The 14308-nt window shown below is 50.3% G+C and overlaps 1 protein-coding gene across 2 annotated transcripts; it reads left to right on the plus strand.

Annotated features, from left to right (window-relative positions):
- The first annotated feature begins 852 nt into the window (after positions 1 to 852).
- SP7 (Sp7 transcription factor) lies at positions 853 to 13523 on the plus strand. 2 transcript variants are annotated; one of them, XM_016186022.2, is made up of 3 exons: positions 853 to 1205; positions 1690 to 1717; positions 12225 to 13523. In XM_016186022.2, exons 2-3 carry the CDS (start codon positions 1697 to 1699, stop codon positions 13494 to 13496), a joined length of 1293 nt encoding a protein of 430 aa, XP_016041508.1. In that variant the 5' UTR covers positions 853 to 1205; positions 1690 to 1696; the 3' UTR covers positions 13497 to 13523. The 2 variants fall into 2 exon arrangements, with proteins under 2 accessions (XP_016041508.1, XP_060051243.1); XM_060195260.1 differs by lacking the exon at positions 1690 to 1717.
- Positions 13524 to 14308: the final 785 nt, after the last annotated feature.

A 14308-nucleotide genomic window follows, 5' to 3' on the forward strand; every position in this document is an offset into this window, starting at 1 on the left:
AGAGTATAGTGAGATAGAGGAGAGAGAGACACCTGCAGCCCTGATTCACCACTTGCAAAGCTTTCTCCCTGCAGGTAGGGACAGGGGGCTCAAACCTGGGTCCTTGTGCATTGTAACATGTGTGCTCAACCAGACATGCCACCATCTGGGCCCTATATATATATACCAGATTTCAACTTTGGTTTACTTGGCGATGGGGATTGAATCTTGGACATTGGAACCTCAGACACTAAAGTCTTTTTCTACATACCTATTATGCTTTCCTCAGTCCCCCCTCCCCCGCCTTTTTTTTTTTTTTTCTGGGCAGGAGGTGCTTAATTGTAAAGATTGGAGCATGGTTGCGTAGACCCAATGAACTTCTACCCTCTCCCTCACTCCTATTTACCTTACATCTTCCCAGAACCAAAAGATTCTGTTCCACAAAGGGAGGTAGCTTCAGATGTTTCTCTCTGGGAGTAAACTGAGGCATCAGGAAGAAGATAGGGCAACGCTAAACCCTCTCCTCTCCCCTGTTTCCTCCAGGCCTTGCCCTGGAACTTATCTTAGTAAACCCCCCTCAAAAAAAAAAGTTTGGGTAGCAGAAGCCTCCACCCAGAGCACACCCTCCCTCCTGTCTCTTGCAAAACACACACACACACACACACACACACACACACACACACACACACACACACACGACAGTCACCCACAAGCTGTCCTCCTGATCTAGAGGTGGGGACCGACCGGGGAGGGAGCATCTCTGTGGTGTGGTCAGCTCGGCTGTGTGCAAGCGTGTGCCTGCAGCCGCGGGAATGCGTGTGCGCTCAGTCATGACAGTGGCCCCGGCTGTGTGTGGACGTGTGCATGGTGCTCGCCCATGAGTGTGTATCAGTGCGTTCCAGTCTCTGTGTGTGAGTGTCGTCCCCAGTCCCCCCCCCCCCCATCTCTAATTAGTGGTTTGGGGTTTGTTCCTTTTCCCTCCTGTTCCTTCCCTCTCAGCGCGCGGCAGCTTCAGCAGCAGCGGGAGCAGCAGCAACAGCGGTCGTAGCTGACTCTGGAGTCTGAGCAGAACTGTGGGATCTGAGCCTGAGTGGGAACAGGAGCAGAGCCGGCTGGGAGAGGAGGAGCTGAGCCCTCTGGGGACCCTCGGGCCACCCCCTGCCAGCACTCCTGCTGCCAGTCCTTCAGAGCGGACAGAGCCAGGACACTTAGCTCCAGACCCCCAGGTACAGGATACTGGAGAACTCTGGGAGGGGCTCCCCCAGATGCTCAGGGCTTGCTGGGGGCGGGCTAGGGGACACCTGGGTTTACCCACCCTTCAGACCTTCCTCTCCCCAGCACCCGGGAGGGCCTGACAGCATGCCCCTGCTGCTCCCCTCCTCCTGCTTCCACCCCTTCCTGGGGAGCCCTGTTTCTCCTCTCCCGCCCAGATCCCTTCTTTGGGGAGCTCAGCAAATGGAGCAGGAAATTTGGACCCTCTGCCTCCCTCTCTCGCCCTGCTCATTGGATCCGGAGCCTTCTCCGCTGGGAAAGCTGTAATTAGAGGGTGGATCCCTACAGACAGAGAGCAACCCCCCCACCCCCCACCTCCTAGTCCCTTCTAACTTTAGATCTCTTCTCACCCATTCTCCCATTCTCCCTCCCTCTCCTTCTCCTTCTCTCCGGCTCGACTCTCTCCATCTGCCTGGTTCCTTGGGACCTGGTCCCCAGCCTCAGGATGGCGTCCTCCCTGCTTGAGGTAATGGCCCCCTCCTCTGCCCAGATCACCGGCAAAGAGCGGAGTGGTCCTCAGCCCTGCCCACTTACCAACTTACACAGACAGTTGCAGTGCTGCTTGTCACTGCCAGGGACACCTCTGATGAGGACAGAGGAGGAATGGGGTCTGAGGAGGGAGCATGGAGAAAGGGGAGGAGAGTAGGGCCAAGGGTCATTGAGAACTAGAGGGGTTTGGGTCCACACAAGGCAGGGACCCCTAAGGTGAGCCAGACACACAGACTCTGAATGAAGGCGGGCTGTGTGGAGAAAGGAAGGAGGGAAGTGGGGGATGAGGGGAGACAGACAGAGCCAGAAGGCTGGAGACTGGCTGTAAGGCATAGGGAATAGAGTAGCAATGGGAGAATTTCTTGGGGAGGGTCTCCTGGAACTCTTAGTCTAACAGTATCATGTCTGGTTTGTATGTAGCAGGCTGCAGGGCTTCCTTTGAGCTGGTTTGTGGAAGAGAGAAGGGGGTGACAAAGAAAAGGTGAAGAGCAGACCAGTGCCTGTGGGGGGGCTGACCAGAGGAACTGGGCCCAGGCCTGAGAGAGAACCAAGGAGGAGGGCCAGGGTCTGAGGCCGCCTGCCCAGCTCACAAATATTTAACTTTCAGCCAAAGACAAACTCAACTCTATTTTGGGAGTGGGAGGCTCCAGGGCGGACTAGGCCACTTCCCCTCCAGACTGGGACCCTGGTGTCCCTGGCCTCTGGTTCTGGGGATGGAGGGAACAAGGGTGACATGAGAGCTGGAGGAATCAAACTCTACCAGGGTTTCTGGGGAACTCATGGCACAGAGTTGAAATTTGGGGGGGGGTCTCACAATGCCTCAGAGTCTTTTAGGGTGTCTTGAATTATCTCTGCTCCTGGGCCTCTGATTATTTTTCTATCATTATCTCTGTCCCTCTTCCCTTCCCCTTGTCTGGGAACCCTCCTCCCTCCAAGGCCAATTTAATTCAGTAGTCTTGAATCTTCCTTATTCTTGGGTTCCTCCAAAGCACCTTCTCTTACCCACCCTCTACCATCACCAGTCTGGCCTCTTGTTCCCAGCTTAGGTCCTGGGGTCCTGGGCCAAACAGGAAGCTGGCCCTTCCAGCCCACAGGGAGAGGTGTGAGAGATGGCTGGGAGCCTTCTCTTGCCTGTGTCACTGGCCAGAAGCTGAGCATTAGCATGGTACCAGTGCACGCATGGCCCCTTGGTGAAGTCATGATGTATGTGTATAGGCAAGGCTCACCCAAGTATCTGTGAGCCCACAGTGGCAGTGTGAGGTTGAGACGGCGGGTGGTACCTTACCCCTTGTCAATGCCTTGTAGCTAATTGGGGGGGGGTCTTCAGGAGTTGTTCTTTCACACATGCCCCTGCGGCCCTGAGGGGAGACTACTCACCCTCTTCCTCAGTAGACTCTACGTTGAGATAGTGCAGTTAAAACCCTGTGACTGGAATAAGGTGCTTGGGAATCCAGGGCCCACCCAAGGCAGGAGCTGTGTCCGTGGATGTGGGCAGTGTGCCAGTGTTGCCAGCGTGGCACTGGTGCCTGGGGGAGGGATTGGCCCAGGGGCGGGCTGGCAAGACTGGGACTGAGGTGTAGCACTTGGCACACAGAGTATCATGGAAATCAGGCTTTTAAGTCCTCTCATCCCTTGTGCCCTGGAGATGCCCCCAACACAAAGGCATCCCAATTCTTTTTTCCCCTATTCTTTCTTTCTTTCTTTCTTTCTTCTCCTTCTCCTTCTTCTTCTTCTTCTTTTAAAGCAGAGTCCCGCTCTCTTCTAGTTTATGGTGGTGCTGGGGTTTGAACCTGGGATTTCATTACATTATCTCCCCCACCCTACAATCCTCTTTTTGAGGCAAGAACCCTAAGTTTCACTCACCATCCCACTCCCTGCCACGGCCAAAGGCTCCCTCTGCCTGGCTTGGATGGGCTCTTCAGGAGGGGAGGGACTTGGGGGCCAAGATGTTGGGAGGAAGAAGAATTGAAGGAAATAGTGAGGATGGCGCATTGGAGACTGGGGTACCTGTAAGGTGGGGGAGGGGAGGCTGAAAAGATGAGAACTAGAAAGCTGGCCACTCAGCCCCTGGCCTGTCTCTTTCTTTCTTTGAAACTTTCCCTCTCTCTTCCTTTTATTATCAGAGCACTGCTCAGCTCTGGCATATGGTGGTGCTGGGAATTGAACTTGAGACCTTTGGTGCCTCACGCATGAGTCTTTTTGCATAACCATTACGCTATCTTTCCTTTGTCTTTCTTTCTTTTTTCCTTTCCTTTCTTTTCTTCTTCCCAGCGCACACGGCACAGCCCTGGCTTATGGTAAAGCTGAGAACTGAACCTGGGACTTCGAAAATCTCTATATAACAACCATGCTATCTCCCAGGCTGAGAGCGAGCACAGGGAAGGGAAGCCCGCCTATCACCAGTTTCCTGCTCAAATTGTACCTTTGAGGCGGAAGGGTCCAGGGAGTTGGGGAAGCTTCCCCTAGTTTTCCTCCAAGGACCTCTCAGTGCTTCAAACCTGTTTGCTTTGTTTTGCTTTCTGGGATGTCAAGGTAGAGGTGGCAGGATGGGGGTGAGAACTAGCAGGTGGGACTTCCTCATCCCACAAAGATGGAAAGGGAATGTGCCTGGGAATGGGGCTAAACAATCAGGATTTTCTCCCCAGCTCTGGGGAGAACAGTGCGCAGCAGGAGAAGGAAACTGAGGTCCTGACCAAGCTGAGTCAGGTGCCCACTGCGCCCCCCAAGCTGTGTGAGTGGCCGGTGCCTGGTCTCCCATCCCTGCCCACGGCCCCTGGGGCCTCCCTGCCCCACGCCTGGGGTCTCTCTTTGGTCTGGGGTTGCCTGCCTCTGTTCACCCCTCCTCCTCTCCCCACAGCTGGGTGGGGTCCCTGGGCTTGGCTGAGGCCCCTGTGGCCACAGTGTGAGGGCTGGGTGGGGGTGGGGGGGGACGGCGTCGGCGTTTTTAAAAATAAACCGACCGCAGGGAAACCAACGGAGCCGGGCTGGGCAGCGGGGGAGGGGCGACCGGGGGATGGGGTGGGGGGGAGAAGGAGGGAGGAGTGGCCTGGTCTGGGGGTTCTCTGGGGCCCAGCACCGCAGTGGTGCCTTTCTCTTAGGTAGGAACTCTGCTCTCCTCCTCCTCCTCTTCTTTTCTCTTCTTCCTTTCTGTATTCTTTTGCTTTTCCGGACCAGCCTCTTCCCATCACCTCGATTTATTTTGCTTTCCTCTGTCTCCCTTCCTTTTGTCTTTTGACCTTTCTGCTCACTTGGGTCCTTGCCCACCTCTGCCTCTTGTAAAAAAAAAAAAAAAAAAATATATATATATATATATATATATATATATATATATATATATGTGTGTGTGTGTGTGTGTGTGTGTGTTTACAATATTTATTTGTTTATTTACGTGAGAGAATGAGAAAGAAAGCAGAGCATCACTTAGCCACATGCGATGCCTGGGACCAAACTTAAGACCTTATGCTCCAGAGTCTAAGGTTTTATCCATTGCACCACCTGCCAGCGCACTTATTTATTAGTTCGTAGAGAAATCCAGAGCATCACTCTGGCGTGCAAGTGTCAGGGCTCAAGCTCTTGCATGCAAGTCCTGTGCTCTTCTGCTCTCTCCTCTCCCACGCAGCCTGTTTCTCTTTCCTACTGCCACTTCACCTCTGTGTCCCTGACCCCTGGGATATTATGTGCACCCCTCCCCCTCTGCCCACAGGTCCTTCACTCCCTCCCACCTCTGCCTCTCTCCTTGGACCTCCTGTTTCTCCCTCTCCTTTCTGCAGGGCTGCCTCCTGCCCCATCAACTGCCCTGCCTGAACTCACCTTCTGCTCCAGCTCTGGGGAAACTCTGGCCACCAAAAATTGAAGGCTGATTCCAAGCCAGATTTCAGAAAATTTTGGTGGTTCCAATTTTGGGGTCTGTGGGACTTCAGAGTGAGGCAGCTGGGCAGGGCGAGCAGCGGGTCTGCAGGTGGGCAGCAGTGTGGACGTGGTGAGAGCACACCCTTCTCGGCAGTCTGTAGAGCCCAGTCTGAATCTGGGGTTGGTAGCACACACATGTCACATGCTGACAGTCACCTGACAGCCTGGGAAACCTGGATTCCTGGAAGGCACAAAGTATACTGGCTCTTCCTTCCATTCTTTCTTTCTTTCTTTCTTTCTTTCTTTTTCTTTCTTTCTTTCTTGTTTATTTATGACTGGGGAGATAGCACTAGCTGTAATGCAACAGACATTGATGTTTGAGGCTTTGAGGTTCTAAGTTCAATCCCTTTCACTACTATAAGCCAGAACTCAGTGAAATATATATATATATATCCATTAATTACTTTGAGAGAACAACCAACACTGTTCCGTCATACGTGGTGCAAGTATCAAAGCAGGTTGTTCACACAAATATCACATGTATATGCTGCTGAACCTCTGACTTGGCCCCTTTATTTATTTCTTTTAAAAAAATCTGTATTTATTTTACATGATAGGACAGAGAGAAATCTAGAGGGAAGGGGGGAAGAGAGGGAGAGAGACACCTACAGCACTGCTACACTGCTTCACTGCTTGTGAAGCTTTCCTCCTGCAGGTGAGGACTGCAGACTTGAACTCAAGTCCTTGTGCATTGTAATGTGTACACATACCAGGTGCACAACTGCCTGGTCCAGAAAAAAAAATCTTAAAAAAATAATTTTGAGGGACCGAGTAGTAACATATTGAACACATATGTTACAATACACAAGGATCCAGGTTTGAGCCCTCAGTCCCCACCTACAGGGGGAAAGCTTTGTAAGTGGTGAAGTAATGTTGCAGGTGTCTCTCTGTCTCTCTCCCTCTCTATCGATTTCTGGCTCTCCCTATCAAATAAATAAAGATATTAAGTGGCCTGGGAGGTGGGGCAGTGAATAAAGCATTGGACTCTTTTAAGTGTGAGGTCCTGAGTTCAGTCCCCGGCACCACAAGTACCAGAGTGATGTCTGGTTCTCTCTCTCTCTCCTCCTTTCTCATTAATAAATAAATAAAATCTTTTTTTAAAAAAAGATATTAAAGATAACTTTGATGTTATCTCTCAAAGACTGAGAATTTAAAAAGTTTAATTGATTGATTTCGGATAGAGACAGAGAGACATTGAAAAGGAAGGGGGAAACTGAGAGAGAGAGAGAGAGAGAGAGAGATACCTGCAGCACTGCTTCACTGCTCATGAAGCTTCCTTCCCACAGGTGGGGATCAGGGGCTTGACCCCAGATCCTTGTGCACTGTAATGTGTTCATTCAACCAGGTGTTCCACTACTTAACCCCAAGAATGACTTTTTTTTAAAAAATATTTTTTTATTCATGAGAAAGATAGGAGAAGAGAAAGAACCAGACATCACTCTAGTACATGTGCTACTGGGGATCGACCTCATACTTGAAAGTCCAGTGTTTTATCCACTGTGCCAACTCCCGGACTGCCAAAAACAACTTTTTAAAAAAAGATCTGTTTATTTATGAGAGAGTAAAAGACAGGAGAAGAGATTAAGAGAAGCAGAGCACCAGGGAGTCGGGCAGTAGCACAGTGGGTTAAGCACATGTGGTGCAAAGCGCAAGGACCAGCTTAAGGATCCGGGTTCAAGCTCCCAGCTCTCCACCTGCAGGGGAGTCCCTTCATAGGCGGTGAAGCAGGTCTGCAGGTGTCTGTCTTTCTCTCCCCCTCTCTGTCTTCCCCTCCTCTCTCCATTTCTCTCTGTCCTATCCAACAACGATGACAACAATAATAACTACAACAATAAAACAACAAGGGCAACAAAAGGGAATAAGTAAATAAATAAATATTTTTAAGTTCTTTATTTAGGTGCTATAATATAGTTTAAGATAGTTTAACCAGTAGGACTTTGTATCTAGCTATGGGTGAGGCCACAGTGCTAGAAAATAAATAAATGAGGGAGTCGGGTGGTAGCGCATGTGGCGCAAAGTGCAAGGACCCACAAAAGGATCCCAGTTCGAGCCCCTGGCTCCCCACCTGCAGGGGAGTCGCTTCACAAGCAGTGAAGCAGGTATCCAGGTGTCTATCTTTCTCTCTCCATCTCTGTCTTCCCCTCCTCTCTCCATTTCTCTCTGTCCTATCTAACATCGACAACATCAATAACAACAACAATAATAACTACAACAACAATTAAAAACAACAAGGGCAACAAAATAGAAAATAATTTTTTAAAAATATTTATTTAATTTATTTATTCTCTTTTGTTGCCCTTGTTGTTTTATTGTTGTAGTTATTATTGTTGTTGTCGTTGTTGGATAGGACAGAGAGAAATGGAGAGAGGAGGGGAAGACAGAGAGGAGGAGAGAAAGATAGACACCTGCAGACCTGCTTCACCGCCTGTGAAGCGACTCCCCTGCAGGTGGGGAGCCGGGGTTTGAACCGGGATCCTTATGCCGATCCTTGTGCTTTGCACCACCTGCGCTTAACCCGCTGCGCTACAGCCTGACTCCCAGAAAATAAATTTTTAAAAAACATTAAAAAAATAAAATAAATAAATGAATAAGTAAAAGAGGATTCGGGAGATAACACAGTGGTAGCATGCAAATCTGACTTATGAGAGGTCCCAAGTTCGACTTGATTATGGCATACCCACATATGCCAGAGCCAAGCAGTGCTCTAGCAAAAATAAATAAATAAAATTGGGTGAGGGTAGATAGCATAATGGTTATGCAAAGAGGCTCTCATGCCTGAGGCTCTAAAGTCCCAGGTTCAATCCTTTGTACCACCATAAGCCAGAGCTGAGCAGTGTTGTGGTAAGAAAAATAAATAAAAAATAAAATCATTTATTTTCATGAGAAAGACAGAGACAACAGAGCATTGTTCATCTCTGACATATAGTGGTGCTGGGGATTGAACCTGGGATTACAGGGGCCACTGCTGAACAAGTCTAGTTTGCTACACTGCAGGCCATCTCCCCAGCTCTGAGTACACTTTCTGGATGGGGCTCTCAATAGTGGACACTTATCTATGCTGGTCAGGGATTCTGGAGGGCTGTTAGGCTGGGAGGCCTTGAGGCTGCCCATTGAGCCCAAGAAGGGCATTTTGCTTTTCTGAAAGACCCCTATGGCTCGAATTCACATATCTTCCTTTACTGGCTATGAGACCAGATGGTCTGTTATAGGACACTAAGTTATGGAGGCATGTGTCTGTGAGCCAGTGTTGTCACCACCCCTCTCCCCTATCCTGCAGGGCCATGGGGAGTTAAGCCTCTTCCAGTTCTCCCAAAGGGGTACCAGCTGGCTCCACAAAGCGGGAGGTGCCCACTACCCACTTGAAAGACATTCTTGCCTCAGCCACAGTCCTGGCTTGACTGCAGCCCTGTTCCCTTTCAATGTCCCTGTGTCTCTGCCATCATTTCCTCTTGCCCTCTAGCCCCAGACTCTTGCCAAGTGATTCCTTACCAGGGAATGAGGACGTGACCTCAAGGAAACCAGACTACTGCTCTAGTCAGAAGCCCAACAGAGACAGGAAGTGGAGTCTAGGATCAAACTTAGAAAATTTGGAGCTGGGGAAAACAGTTCACTGCCTGGATCTCTCTCTCTCTCTCTCTCTTTAAATTTATTACTGGATAGAGATTGAGAGAAATTGAAAAGGGAGGGATAGGTAGAGAGGGAAAGAGACAGAGAGATACTTGCAGTCTTCCACCACCACTCATGAAGCTATCCCCTCTGCTGGTGGGAACTAGGGGCTTGAACTTGGGTCTTTGCGCACTGCCCCCCTGCCTGGGTATCTATCTATCTCTTTATTTATTTTTATTTTATTTATTAACATAAGATAGAGGAGAGGGAGAATCAAAGCATCACTCTGGTACATGGGATTCTGGGGATCGAATTCATGTTTCCAAGTTTAGTATCCTGCTTACTTTGCCACCTCTCAGGGTGGGGGTGGTCCGGGAGGTGGCACAGTGGTAAATCATTGGATTCTCATGCATGAGTTCCCGAGTTCAACCCCCAGCAGCACATGTACCAGAATGATGTCTGGTTCTTTCTCTTGCCTCTTATCTTTCTCATTAATAAATAAATTCTAAAAAAAAATTTTTTAAAAAAAAGGGCAGGGGGGCTGGGTGGTGGTGCGCCTGGTTGAGCACATATGTTACAATGCTCAAGGACCTGAGTTCAAGCCACCACCTTCAGGGGGAAAGCTTTGCAAGTGGTGAAGCAGTGCTGCAGGTGTCTCTCTCTCTCTCTTCCCCTTTCTCCTAATTTCTGGCTGTCTCTATCCAATAAATAAAGATAGTAAAAATATATTAAGAAAAAAAAAAGGTGTATTGTATCAAAGTAAAGGACGGGGCAGGGCGAGGAGGGAGGTGATATACTTTCAGGTCTTGGGGCATGATGGTGGAAGACTTAGGCTGGGGGGTGAGAGTGTTTGGCAGGAAAACGAGCATTTTTACACATGTATGAACAACTTTATTTATTGTAAACCACTAATCCCCCCCAAAAAAAAAACACTTAGAATATCTGGAATGAATCTCTGTAGCCCTTCTCATTTGGGACCCTTATCTCCCTCCAGGCGATTACACACCCTAGCAACTCCAGTAAGCCCTGCACCCTCCTTCCTGGCTGTGGGGTCTTGCTCTCCTTTCAAGAATCCATTTGGAGCTGGGTGGTGGTGCGCCTGGTTGAATGCCCATGTTACAATGCTCAAGAACCTAGGTTCAAGTCCAAGCAGTGTTGCAGGTGTCTCTCTGTCTCTCTATTTTATTTATTAATTTTACCAGAGCACTGCTCAACTCTGGCTTATAGTGGTGCAGGGGATTGAATCTGGGACTTTGGAGCTTCAGACAGGAGAGTTTCTCTGCTTAACCATTATGCTATCTACCACTGCCCCCCCCTTCTCCTTATTTCCCCTTTCCCTCTCAATTTCTCTCTGTTCTATCAGATTAAAAAAAAATCCATTTGGGGTGGAGGAAATAGCATGATGGTTATGCAACAGGTTTCTCATGCTTGAGGTCCTGAAATCCCAGGCTCAATTCCCCACGCCACCCTAAGCCAGAGATGAGCTGTGCTGTGATGATCATCAACATCTAAAAAATTTAAAAATCCATCTGATTGGGTTGGATGGTGGCATATCTGACTGAGTCATGCACAAGTTACAGTGTGTAAGGACCCAGGTTCAAGCCCCGTCTCCACCTGCAGGTGGATGCTTGAGGAGCTGTGAAGCAGTACTGCATGTTCTCTCTCTCTCCCTCCCCTTCCCTCTTTTTTAAATTATATATATATATATATATATAATCTTTATTTATTTATTGGATATACACAGCCAGAAGTTGAGAGGGAAGGGGGTGATAGAGAGAAAGACAGGGAGACACCTGCAGCACGGCTTCACCACTCGTGAAGCTTTCCCCCTGCAGGTGGGGACTGAGACTCAAACTTGGGCCCTTGGGGACTGTAACATGTGGGCTTAACCAGGTGCCCCACCACCCGGCCCCCTTCCCCTTCCTTCTCTCTCTTTTTTTTTTCATTTATCTATTCCCTTTTTTTATTGTTGTGGTTATTATTGTTGGATAGGACAGAGAGAAATGGAGAGAGGAGGGGAAGAGAGAGAGGGGAGAGAAAGACAGACACCTGCAGACCTGCCTCACTGCCTGTGAAGCGACTCCCCTGCAGGTGGAGAGCCGGGGCCTCAAGCCGGGATCTTTGAGCCGGTCCTTGTGCTTTGCACCACCTGCGCTTAACCCGCTGCCGCCTGACTCCCCAATTCTTTTTTAAACCAGAGCACTGCCCAGCTCTGGTTTATGGTGGTGCGATGGGGGGGGGGGGGGAAGGGAATTGAACCTGGGACTTTAGAGCCTTAGGCAAGAGAGTCTGTTTGCATCATCATTATGCTATCTATCCCCACCCTCAATTTTATTTTTTATAAATGATTTTCCCTTAGTAAGAAGGTAGTTTAGTTTTTTTTTTTTAATATTTTAAATCTATGTATTAATGAGAAGGATTGGAAGAGAGAGAGAAAGAACTAGACAACACTCTGGTACATGTGCTGCCAGGGATCGAATTCAGGACCTCATGCTTGAGAGTCCAACATTTTCCACTTCACCATCCCCTGAACTATATGTACAATATAATATACTATATTATATTAATTATATTATATTATATTATATTATATTATATTATATTATATATTTATTTTTACCAGAGCACGGCTCAGCTCAGGCTTATGGTAGTGCAGGGGATTGAACCCAGGACTATGGAGCTTCAGGCATGAGAGTCTCTTTTCATAACAATTATGCTATCTCCCCTGACCCCCTCTCAGTTTCTATGTCTCTATCCAATCAACTAAAACAGTCCATCTGAGCAACCTGGGAGAGTGATACATGTGCTGCCAGGAACTGAATTCAGGACCTCACGCTTGAGAGTCCATTGTGCTGCCTCCCGGGCCGCCTTGCCCGCCCTGTTTGTACTGTTCTTCAGGAGTCTAGGTTTAGAGGCTGTCTTTCCTTCTCTACTTCTCTGGAAACAGTGTTTCTTCCCTGTCACCACAGGAGGAAGCTCATTATGGCTCCAGCCCCCTGGCCATGCTGACAGCGGCGTGTAGCAAATTTGGTGGCTCCAGCCCTCTGCGGGACTCCACGACATTGGGAAAAGCCAGCGCCAAGAAGCCATACTCTGTGGGCAGTGACCTTGCAGCCTCCAAAACCATGGGAGATGCCTACGCAGCCCCCTTTGGGAGCACCAATGGGCTCCTCTCTCCTGCAGGCAGCCCTCCAGCACCCACCTCGGGCTATGCCAATGACTACCCTCCTTTTACCCACTCGTTCCCTGGGCCCACAGGTACCCAGGACCCTGGGTTACTAGTGCCCAAGGGGCACAGCTCTCCTGATTGCCTGCCCAGCGTCTACACCTCTCTGGACATGGCGCACCCCTATGGCTCCTGGTACAAGGCTGGCATCCATGCAGGCATCTCACCAGGCCCAGGCAATGCTCCTGCTCCCTGGTGGGACATGCATCCCGGGGGCAACTGGCTAGGTGGTGGGCAAAGCCAGGGGGATGGGCTGCAAGGGACACTCCCCACAGGTCCTGCTCAGCCCCCACTCAACCCCCAGCTCCCCACCTACCCGTCCGACTTTGCCCCCCTTAACCCAGCCCCTTACCCAGCTCCCCACTTGCTGCAGCCAGGGCCCCAGCATGTTTTGCCCCAAGATGTCTATAAACCCAAGGCTGTGAGCAACAGCGGGCAGCTGGAAGGGAGTGGTGGAGCCAAACCTCGTGGTGCAGGCACAGGGGGCAGTGGCGGGTACGGGGGCAGTGGAGCTGGGCGGTCCTCCTGCGACTGCCCCAACTGCCAGGAGCTGGAGCGCCTGGGTGCGGCCGCTGCTGGGCTGCGGAAGAAGCCCATCCACAGCTGCCACATCCCTGGCTGTGGCAAAGTGTATGGCAAGGCCTCACATCTGAAGGCCCACCTACGCTGGCACACGGGCGAGAGGCCCTTCGTCTGCAACTGGCTTTTCTGCGGCAAGAGGTTCACCCGCTCGGACGAGCTGGAGCGCCACGTGCGCACCCACACCCGGGAGAAGAAGTTCACCTGTCTGCTCTGCTCCAAGCGCTTTACCCGCAGTGACCACCTCAGCAAACACCAGCGCACCCATGGCGAGCCAGGCCCGGGGCCCCCTCCCAATGGCCCCAAAGAGCTGGGGGAGGGTCGCAGCACAGGGGAGGAGGAGGCCAGTCAGACACCCAGGCCCTCTGCCTCTCCAGCACCCCCAGAAAAAGCGCCTGGGGGCAGCCCGGAGCAGAGCAACCTGTTGGAGATCTGAGCTGGGGGAGGGCTCCTGAGCTGGGCCTCTTCCTGGCTCTAAGAACCACTGCTCGTCCTCCCCCTTCCCCCCTTGCATGCACAGTCTTTCAGGGCTTTGTCTCTTCCCTGGCCACTCTGGGCCTGGGTGTCTCCTTGCATGCCTCCTTTGTGTCCCCTCCTCCGCCACAGCATACTTCCCTAACCTCGTGCCTGACTTCTACACTCTGGCCCCTGCTCACAGCCTCTGCTCCACTCTGCTCTGGCCACAGCAATTCACTTTCCTTCCATCTGGGCTCCCAACTCTTCCATCTCACAGACTCCTTGACATGCCTTCTTTCTGCTTCCCAAGTTGATTTACCACTATCTTGTGGCGTCCAGGCTCCAGTCTTCCCGATTTCTTACTCCACCAGCTTTCCATGCTCCAGAGCATTTTTCCTTTTGCATACACATCGATGATGATGATGATGATGATGATGATAATTTATTGCCCCCTGGTGGCCTCTTCATTAGGGACCAGAGTTAGGGGATATGAGTTTAGTGACCTGGCAGGGAGTAGGGCACCAAGAGGGGGGCAGACCAATGGGGATCTGATCCCAATGATGGGGTAACCCCAGGGCCAGGGAGGCTGCCCCCAGGCCCATATATTTAACCCCTATGTTCCAAGAGAAAGGAATAGTAATAATAGTTCTATTTATCTAAGTTATGATGACAGGTCAGGTAGAGTGAGCTAGGGAGAGGAAGAGGCCCATTTCTGCTATGGAAATTATAGTTTAATGCATCTCTGTAAAGATAAAAGTTTGTGGAGATCAAATTAATAGGATTTTTATCATT

The sequence above is a fragment of the Erinaceus europaeus genome, chromosome 7 (assembly GCF_950295315.1).
Source record: "Erinaceus europaeus chromosome 7, mEriEur2.1, whole genome shotgun sequence".
Taxonomy (NCBI): domain Eukaryota; kingdom Metazoa; phylum Chordata; class Mammalia; order Eulipotyphla; family Erinaceidae; genus Erinaceus; species Erinaceus europaeus.